At 38.0% G+C, this 10,707-nt stretch overlaps 1 protein-coding gene across 1 annotated transcript; it reads left to right on the plus strand.

The window, feature by feature from the left end:
* Window positions 1-5: 5 nt before the first annotated feature.
* PNN (pinin, desmosome associated protein) lies at window positions 6-10,190 on the plus strand (the record flags this gene model as incomplete). The annotated part of the gene is made up of 8 exons (XM_003206600.4): window positions 6-118; window positions 869-937; window positions 2,481-2,553; window positions 2,634-2,728; window positions 4,770-4,845; window positions 6,444-6,599; window positions 6,688-6,826; window positions 7,822-10,190. Coding segments are annotated over 8 exons (2,004 nt in total), but the record flags the coding sequence as incomplete, so codon positions are not given.
* Between the last annotated feature and the right edge of the window lie 517 nt (window positions 10,191-10,707).

Here is a 10,707-nt window from a genome sequence, read left to right on the forward strand (position 1 = left end):
CGAGGGGCCCGGGCGGTGCCGCTGAGCGCTGTGCTGTCTTCCGCAGGCCCCCTCAGAACAGACTGCTGGCCCTCTCAGGCCCTGGTGGAGGTAGGGGGCGAGGGAGCTTACTGCTGAGGTAAGGAACCGCGGCTCTGCTTTTCTCTTGTGGCGCCGGGTTGCTGTCTTTGCGTGTTCTGCGTTCTTGGTTTGATCCCTGTGCTCGCTGTAAGGCATTGGGAGCTGCTGTTGTAACAACGCAGTCGAGTGGGAGGCCTGCAAGGGCAGCTGGGGTTCGATAGCCGGCGGTGCCTGGTTTGATACGGGGTGGCTTTCCTTAGCGCTTCCAGCCGTTAGCCTTAAAGTGAAGGAGGATCTTCAGAATGAAGGGGAGGCGCTCTCTGGTGAGGTGGGCCACCTTGCTTTGAAGTGGTGCAAAATCACTGTCTTGGTGATTAAGAAACTGGTAGTATTTCTAGGGAGAATAGAAAGAATGGAACTCTCCAGGATTCCCAACACTCATGTAGGCAACTTCCTTTGTGAATTTATCTTTTCTACCTTCTTTTACTTCCCATCTCTGTGGTAGAGCCAGAATCAAGGAAAGACTTGTACTCAGATAAGATGAAATTACTGAGTACATTTCTTTTCTTTTGTTAAATTTCAATGCCAAATTGCTGCTGAGGCCTTAACACTTTAAAAACTTCTGCAAAAAACTTTTTGAACGTAATGAGGTAGCTCGTTTGAGGATAGCAGCTCATCTGAATAAGTTTAAATGGGTTGATTCGCAAACAGTGCATTTAAATACTTTATTAATGTAGCAACAGTCAAATGATTACAGAATTGAGTAATATGCGTCATATGTCTGAGATCACAAGTGGTTTCCTTTTAGGCGTGGATTCTCGGATAGCGGAGGAGGACCCCCAGCCAAACAGAGGGATCTTGAAGGGGCATCCAGTAGGTGGGTAGAAAAATGCATGTAGAGACCTTGCTTTTTCAGAATGATAGTTTATAACAGTGCATTCCAAATACTTAGATGCAGTAATTTAGTAAATGATGACCTTCTCTGTCTTCTTCGGAGATTTATTCATGACTTGTGAGAAATGTTTTTGGAGTTGATTGCACTGGAATCTCTTTTCTAAATCCTATAGTAGTTTAAAGATTATCAGAGTAATGTGAAGACTATAGCAATAATATAAAGATAAAATCAATACTAAGGTTCTTGCAGAGTGGAGACACTTAAATGTATAATTCTTTCTCTCTGCTGGATTCAAGGGCTTATGTGGCCTCTGGAATCACTGTGGAGAGAACTGTATAGGGAATTAAATAACTTTGTATATTTATGATGGGTAGAAAACTCAAAGGTGTTGAAATCTTACACTCGCTATAATGAAGAGCACTTCTCATTTTTGTACTTGCACCAGTGCAGTGGGGGGGTATTTCTTGTTCCTTGTCCATTCTTTCTGCAGATAACTCCTCTTTTAACTTTCTGGGCTTTTTTGTTGCAGGCTGTAGTGAGTTGGTCAGTTTTCTGAGTATAGTTACAGTGTTAGATGCCAAATTCTAAAATCTTGATTTAAAAACTTACATTAAGTAAAGCGGAAAACTCATTGCAGTCTGCTGTATTAAATTTTGCATACCAGCCCAGACTTGCTTAACAATAGACACAAATTGTGACTGGGATTTCCCTTTCATTAAATGTAATGCCTACTGTGTGGCAGTATATACAGAGATTTCAGGCCTTCACAACTGGATGCAGATCCATCAGATGTGGCTTTGGTTATAGTGAGCTGCATTTTCTGAGCACTTACATGCAGTTGCTAAATCTTCACAAAAGCAACACTTGGTTTTGAATTTCTGAGTTCTACAAAATGAATACTGTGAAATATCTTTACTGATAGTAAACTGCTATGCCACAAAGCTGAGATCAAAAGCTGAAAGTAACTTTCATTTAATACATTGCCTAGCTTTCTTTGTTAAAAAACCTGAGGTTATCCAAGGGCTCAGGTCCCAGCTAAATGCTTTGTCTGTCCTTAACTGTTTTCTAGGTATTTGCCGGGGATAACCTCAATAGCATTTTGAATTTGAGAAAATCATATTGTCCTCTGTGTCTTGATGCATTTAAATCTAACTCATATTTCTCTTACATAAATAAACATTTTAGATATTCTGAAAAAAGAAAAGCCCAAACAGGAAACAAAATCCGTAACTGCGCTAGAAAGTCAAATAGGGCAGGAACATGGGTTCTTCATTTTTACTTTACTACTGAAATTACATTAAAATTTAAATCACTTTTCTCACCTGCTACTTTAAAATTTTTTTGAACAGTTTTTCCTACAATATTTTTTTAGACAGTGCTGTAAAAGCACTATTTATCTCTTCTCACTGTTCTGTTCAATAGTTTTAGTGGAATTATTGGTTCTGCTGACTATATATGCTGAAACGTATAGATGCTGTTGTTAACAAATGTTCTCCAGTGGCCAGTAATGCTTTTTATTCCTCAGGCTGGGTGGAGAGCGTCGGACGAGAAGAGAATCACGCCAAGAAAGTGACGGAGAGGATGATGATATTAAAAAGGTAATACACGACAAAGAGAGCTGTGTAGGAAAAGGGCAAACATTTATGTGAGCTAAGAAGTTTGTATTTTTCTGTTGTAGCCAGCATTACCATCTTCTGTTGTTGCTACCTCCAAAGAGCGAACACGTCGAGACCTTATACAAGATCAAAATATGGATGAGAAGGGAAAACAAAGGTATGCAGCAGTCTCTTCATGCATTTATGTGATTCTTCAGAGTCCTACCTTAGGAGGTAACTTTAGGTTTTAAAAGGCGTTATACAGATGCTGTTATGTATCAGATGGTTTTGAAGATGCACCAGAATAGTGTAGATTTGGTTTAGATAAATATTCTCTCAAAATATTTACAGTAGTAACATCAAATCATCCACGTAACATAGCTGACAGGGATTCTGCTTCTCAAGCCATCTACAACAGTAAGATTGTTATTATAACATGTCATCTTTAAGTAGGACAAATTAATTGGTTACTTAACATTTTGGACTGTTAAAATAGGAAATAAACCCAGAATGTGAATACAGGGACATCCATTCTGTTGTGCTTTGTGATATAGAAGATTGTGTCAAGGTATCTTGGAAGTAACCAGTTCTTCCTGACATACCTTTATAGCTAGTAAAGATACATCTTGAAAGAGCAGTTGTCAAAGACAGCACAGGTGATTCTTACTACTCTCACCTATTCTGTTGACTGAAAAAAAAGTTTTGAGTGTGCAGTTTTCTTTTTTGCAGAGTAGCTCCTTCGTGGGTTTCTTTATTCTTACTACTTTCAGGCTTGTTGTACATACAATTTGACATTTCTTTGGCCTTTTTAAGTACTTAGTGTTTATATCTCCTTTATCTTAATGTGCATGTGTGTGTGTTAGAGTAGCTCACTAAAGTTCTTGTTAAGATGCACTTATTTTGAGAAGAGGTGTTGGAAAAGCAGCTTTGCAGCAGTATCCAGCCTCTTGGACTCTCCAGTCAGCAGCCTACCTGGTGTCATAATCACTTATGCTTCAAGTAGAATCAGAGCTGAAATAGTGAACTATGTTGCACTTCTTTGATGAGGAACAAAGATCAATTAGAACAAAAAGACTTTGCTTGGTTTTCTTTTGCAGTTGCAATGTCACTAACGCTGCTTTGCTTCCATCATGTGCTCCTGACTCTTTCCTTACAGAAGGAATGGTGGTGGACTTTTATAGGGCTTCTGGCACAAAAAGTTTGTCTGTTTGGAATTATAGTTTTAGCATTTTGCATTTGAGTTGTGTTCTGGGGAGATGAGAAACAGTGTTGATCTGCATGTGACTCATATTAGAAAGAGGCCCTTCAGGAAGACAGCATCCATTCAGCTGTGGGCTTTGCTCAGGGTTTTCTGGGTTGCCATTTGTATACAGATACTCTTGGTAAGGTAATCCTTAGCTTTCAGCCCTTTACCTATTGCTATTTTTGCTGTTTCATGAACAAGTAGTTTTATCTCTGCGTGCCAGGTTATTGCCACTGGAATAGAGCCTTGGAGTACTGAGTGAGAAGGGTAGTCTTCTTTCTTCTAATTAGGTGAAAGTTCAAGGCAAGTAAGAAAGTCAGTTTCTTGCTATAAAGGCTTAATTTGGTATTAAATGAGAAGAAAGTGAAGGTGAAGTTCAGGAAGTTTGTTCAGAAGAAGGGAATTCCTTGAGGAGTTTTGTTTACATAAATTTCTTCAAGCACCCTTAATTACATAAAAAGAATTCCAGTGTGCAGTGTCTTATTATATAAGATATTGTTAGTTAGATTGTGACAGATAGTCTTTCACTCCTCTGTGGCTATGTTACTACTTAATCCCCCTCAGTGGCATGGGGATATTCTTCAGACAACTTAACAACCTTCCAATTCAGTGCCTTTTTGAAATCTCACTCTGTAGTTACTTTACTCAGTCTTTTCTTCCATGACCTCCTTTTGAATTTTTTTTAGTATTAGTGTCGTTATTTTCTGATGTGCAGGGCTCCTAATTCTCCCTATGCTAACTGTGCTGTTTTACAGATAGGTGCTGTGTCTTACTCTTAAGCAAAACATGATATCTTGGTGTAAGTTATATCCTCGACTGCTGGCAGTTGGTTTGTTTTCTATTGCTAGTGGCCTTGTGTGGTACTGAGCCTTTAAAAATAACCATCTCTGAGGTGGAAAAGTTTCTCTGACTGTTTATACAAACAAAAATCTTGGTGCTTGAACTGAATCTCAAACTTCTTTTTGTTTTTACTCAGGAATCGACGTATATTTGGCTTGTTGATGGGCACTCTTCAAAAATTTAAGCAGGAGTCCACAGTTGCTACTGAGAGGGTACTTATTTTTAGTTCTATAAATCTTTCAGCTGTAAATAATAAAACCAAATTGGGTGATTAAACTGCTTTAAATAGCAGTGAACATTTCCATGATGTGGGTTACAGATGTCGCAAATTGGTAATAGTACAAATGGGTTTTTGTTTGCTTTGATTTAGTTGAATTGGGGGTGGGGAAGCAGGAAAGAGACTGTAGTGATTTAATGACCTGTGGCGCTTTTTGACCATTGTAGAAGTGGCAAGGCAATGATTTGTGTGTGCTTTTTAATTTCAGTTCATCTTCAAAACATGTAAAATTCAAAATAGAGTCTCTTCTCTTATCAGTATTACTTCTTGGGACGTTTCAAAATTCCTGAAATTTAAGTAGAATTATACAGAAATGTAGAGCTTTATCATGTCTTCTGTTTAAATACAAGTGGCTGTTTGCCCTATAGTAGAGAAAATGAGCATTCCTAGTTTTAATGAACAAGTGTGTGACTGTATTGGATTGCAAATTTTGTAGCTTAGTGTAACTTCAATATCTTGCATCTAGGTTGGTGGTAACTTTTTTTTTAATTTGCATGCTCTTTTGAATAGTGGAGGCTATAGTGCCTCTTACTGTTGTCCAAGATGGGTTATTCAATTAAAAATAATATTTACTTGTAGATTATAAACAGTGTTTAAATGTTCATGGAGAATTCTACTTCCAGCACTCGAGAAGCAGATACAAATTCTTTAAATTAATAACCACTTCTGTGTGGTTTTAGCATACCTAGATTGCAGTGTTGATATTGATTACTTTGCGATTCAGTATTTAGATATCCTAATGTTTTATCTAAACAGTATTGGGCAAAAAGTTCTCTGCCTTCTTGCCTTTAGAATAGGAAATGATTACAAGAGATGGTCGGCGGTATGTTTGCATAAGAAAGACTGAGAGGTTCCTATTCGTTGCAACATATTTCTGAGAATATGCTGCTACTTATATAAAACCTTACTCTAAGTCAAGGTAGAATCCTAAGGAGTTAGGACACAGATTTTTTTTGTCCAAGCACTAAACTATATATGTGCGTGTGCGTATATATTCTTAAACAACTATATTGCAATCTGAGCTTATGGCAATACAAGGTTATGCAAATAGGGCACTCTTGGATTACAGTGACATATCTAATTGATGGTGGCAGTCCTCCAAAGTATCTGCGATATGATTTGTTTCCTTGTTTATAAACTTCAGCCTGTAGCCCTTCATTTGCTTGTGAAGAAATCGTTGTTTTTTCTTCTGGCTGAAGTGCCTGAAATGTATTGCTTTTTGTTTTTTGTTGTTTTTTTTTTTCCTGCCATTTGGAAAAAAGTGTTAGAGCTTGTGTTGAAAATTCAAATCCAAATTGAATGATAGAAAAGCAGGGTGCATAGTTTTACAGTTAATCCTCCAAAAATTATGCACCAGCAAGCACTGGCACTCTTTTCTTCCATTACCTGTAATTTAGTAGATTAAGTAGATAAAGATTATTTGTTCTTTGGAAATGCCTTTAATAATATAAATAACTTATTTTAGTTGTACCAAAGCAGGATGCTTTCTTGATTTAGGAAAAAAATACTAAGATGAATATTTCCTTATCTTAGCAAAAGAGACGACAAGAAATTGAACAAAAACTTGAAGTACAAGCAGAGGAAGAAAGAAAACAAGTTGAAAATGAAAGACGAGAACTGTTTGAAGAAAGGCGTGCTAAACAAACGGAGCTGCGGTTACTGGAGCAAAAGGTTGAGCTTGCTCAGTTGGTAAGCCTTAGTTTTGCTCTCAAATCTTTCTGTTGTAAAAAATATACTCTTCTGAATCTTAGGGGATATTTTTGTTTTCAATTCTCAGCAAGAAGAATGGAATGAACATAATGCAAAAATAATTAAATATATAAGAACAAAGACAAAACCTCACTTATTCTACATACCTGGCAGAATGTGTCCTGCTACGCAAAAGTTGATGGAAGAATCACAGAAAAAGATGAATGGTAAGTGTTGTTTATGATACGTGACTGTTTTTGTTCTTGCCTCCCCTTGGTGTCTGTCCTACAAATTTAAGTCTTTCTGCTTAGACACAGAAATTTCATGGTTAGAACAAACTGTGTTCTCGCGTGGGTGTTTGTCAAAAGTAAAAACGTTACTCCTTCAGTGATTTAGTTTTGTGCTTTAATTAACAAGAGGTGTATGTGTGAGCTTGGAAGAATGTTTTTAAAATGTTCTTTATTTTAAGTTTAGTACTCAAATGTATGCTGAGGCAACAACTTCATTTTCAGAAAGGCCTATTCTGCAGTTTGGAAACAGAAGAATATGCAGGGTTTTCTTGTTTGTTTCGTTTTAGGAGTTGTGAAACTCTTCCTTAAAGCATAGCATTAGAACTTTGACGCTTTATTTCCTTGTGTGTTCATGTATCTGTTTCACAGGATGATTACGTTTTCCTTTTGGAAAACAATTTAAAGTTCTGCAGGTGATGGTAGTCCTGCTGTTCATTTGATTAAATTGAATTTATCTTTTCCTTAAGGAAGTTTTCTTCATTGCCTGGGGTGGGGAATAATGGAAGCTGAATTGCCTGTCTGAATAGCTTATATTATTAAAACTTTTTTTAATACCTAATCTGCTTTCCACTGATTTTTAGTTCCTTTGTTTGCCTTATGTATAAATACAGTTATTATTCCTAAATACCAAGGAATTTAGGTACAGTTTTGATATATTGATGGTTGGATTGATTCTAGTGAAGTCAAAAGTACTCCTAGCTTAGGTCTAGGATTTTACTGTTCTGACACTCAGCGGAGCTGTTTATCCTACTTATTTTAATTTAACCTGCAATCCATTTCATTATGCATAAATGGCTCACTACTTCAGAGTGAATAAGGATGAAGTTCTTAAAACATCTTGATCACTTATTAGCTTATAATTAAGGAGAAAATAGTCTTCAGTTTCTGTAGCTACCTGTCTGAAACTGTTGTTGGTGCATTTTATTCCCTAGCAATCTTTGAAAGCAGGCGCAATGAATTTGCAGAGCAGATTAACAAAATGGAGGCCAGGCCCAGAAGACAATCTATGAAGGAAAAAGAACAGCAGGAGGTGCAGAATGAAGAAAAGAAGGAAGAACAGAACAAGGAGCAGGAAGAGGGTAAGGTGGTTCAGCAGGTGGAAGAGTTGGAGACAGGTAATCAGCACAATGATGTAGAAATGGAAGAGGTAGGGGAGGAGAAGGGAAAAATAGGTTCAGGGCATAGTGATGCAGAGAAAGAACAGGAAGAGGAAGAACAGAAACATGAAATAGAGATTAAAGTAGAAGAGGCTGCTGAGGTGAGGGAGAATGACAAGCAGCAGGATGGTCAGCACGAAGAGGTCACAGTTGTAAAAGAGGAAAATGAAAATATTCAGCCAGTGGATAATGAGCAGGATATGGCTGAAGTGAATGAGGCAGATAGCGTAGAACCTGTAGATAATGAGAATGGCAAAGAAGTGGAACCAGAAATGGAATGTGATGCTCAGCCAGAAAAAGCGTGTGATATTCCTTCTCCTGAAAAGGAGAAAGTTATCAAAACAGAAACTGAAGCCGAACCCGAAGAAAAACAGGAGCGGGCATCTGAAGCTCAGCCAGAACCCATGGCTGAGGCCTTATCTCACCCACAGTCTGTGCCACCACCACAGTCACCTCAGTTATCTCAGTCTGTTCAGGATACAGAGCCCCAGGCAGACAAAGATGAAAATGCTGTGGTGTCTGTAAAGGTCGAGGCACAGGCAGAGCAGAATCAGGCACTGAGTGCAGAAATAAAAAATAAGACTAGAAGTAGAAGCAGGGGTAGGGCAGGGAACAAAGCTGCTAAGAGTCATAGTCGCAGCAGCAGCAGCAGTAGTAGCAGTAGTACTTCAAGCAGCACTAGTAGTGGAAGTAGTTCCAGCACTGGCAGCACTAGCAGTCGGAGTAGTTCCAGCAGCAGCAGCACAAGTGGAAGTACTAGCAGGGACAGTAGCAGCAGTAGCTCTACAAGTAGTGAAAGTAGAAGTCGGAGCAGAGGAAGAGGTCATAACAGAAACAGAAAACGCAGGAGGAGTGCAGAAAGGAAGCGAAGGGATGCTTCAGGAGTAGATAGAAGTCACAAGTCCTCGAAAGGTGGGAGTAGAGATGCAAAAAGTTCGAAGGATAAAAGTTCAAGATCTGACCGAAAGAGATCTATATCAGAAAGTAGTCGGTCAGGCAGGAGAACTTCACGGAGTGAAAGAGACCGTAAATCAGACAGGAAAGACAAAAGGCGTTAACAGAAGAGACCAAGCTTCCTTAGTCTAATCTTTGCAGCAGAAGATTATTTGAGTGAAAGGATTCCTTGTAAGGAGAAGGAGAAGGCTGCCTTAAGAATTGCATGCTGTAAAAAATCTTTTGGAAAAATGCAGACTGTTTACCAGGCATTCTTGTACTTTTTACATAATTTTGTAAAAGGTTACCTACCAAAATTATGTGAAGTTCCTGAAAATGTAAAAATAAAAGATTAACACTCCTTTGCATCTCTTTTTTTTTTAATATTCTGTATTCATTAAGATCCTCTGTATATTTTAATAGGCAAATCTTTAAGTTGGTGTGATCACTTTTTCTGTATCATAAGCTTTTTTTGTAGAAATAAATGTGCGTTTTAAATAAATTGAGATGTCTTGTTGACACTTAAATTCCCCTCTTAGACCGGATGTAAGGAGGCAATATTGCAGGAAACGTAAAATTTTGCTTTTCCCCCTCTATTTCTTGCAATAATGGGAAACTTAAGGTTCTCTAATCTCTCCAATGCTAGATGGGAAGGGAAAGTAATTGCTTTGAATCTATGCCTTTTTGTTTTCTTCTGTAATCACAAATTCTTAGTCAATTCTATATTCCAGTTCTATGAAACTTTTTCCTATCTATAGGCAAGCAGTGATTAAATGTGAACACTTAAAGCTGACCAAGATAGCTCAAGTCAGTCTGGAATACTGCTCTCACCTGCTTTCTGCAGGTACTTTGGTAGTGTACATTTATGTTTTGAGGTAGTTGATATGTTTAGTAATGCTCCTTGCTTTGATGGACAGTGAGAGAAAGACTTCAGCTCACTTCTCAACCAAGAATATGTTTTAGTTGCAGTCCTATCTTTGATCCCTTCATGCCACTAGGAATAATTACATTGCAGTGTTGGAGTTACTCGGGACTACGTAATACTGACATTGTGTGCGTGCAAGATTGTTTCCTGAATGTATTTAATACAACATGAAGTGGTATGTTATCTATGAAGAGGAATTCTGTTTTATATAATTTTGTATGAAGAACAATAACATCTGTTGCTGTGTTCTGTACATGTGCAAATAAATGTGGCTTTGTAGACTACTCTCAATGCCTATGTCTGTTTCTGTAAGACAAGTGTACTGCCTTCGTATGCATAAAACATGTATCATAACTGCAGGTGACTGTACCTTAGTTCTGTATCTGAAATAATTCTTAAAGGTTCTAATTCATGTCTAATAACTGAATGTGAAACACCGCTATCGTTTGGACTGTTTGGGTGGGAAGAGAACTCATCTTCTGCAGAACCACAGTCTGGGGAGACCTGGAGAGATTTCCAAATGGAAACGAGCAATAAGTTGATTTTAATTCATCAAATAGTATACATACACTTTTCTGGAACATGATATGCATAGTGGTAGTTAGGGAGGGTGTTACTTCTTAAACACTTCTGTACTTGGAGTAGAGAGAGTGAAGTTGGGATTTCTTCCAGCACGGATATAAACGCTGGAAGAGCTCCTCAGGTTTCTTTTCTCAATGAGTTCTGTATGTTATTCAGATTCTTCATCCATCCACTATCTCGATATCCCATCTTCTCTGCTGCTCTACAAATGAGATTCCTTT

Source organism: Meleagris gallopavo, chromosome 5 (assembly GCF_000146605.3).
Source record: "Meleagris gallopavo isolate NT-WF06-2002-E0010 breed Aviagen turkey brand Nicholas breeding stock chromosome 5, Turkey_5.1, whole genome shotgun sequence".
NCBI lineage: Eukaryota > Metazoa > Chordata > Aves > Galliformes > Phasianidae > Meleagris > Meleagris gallopavo.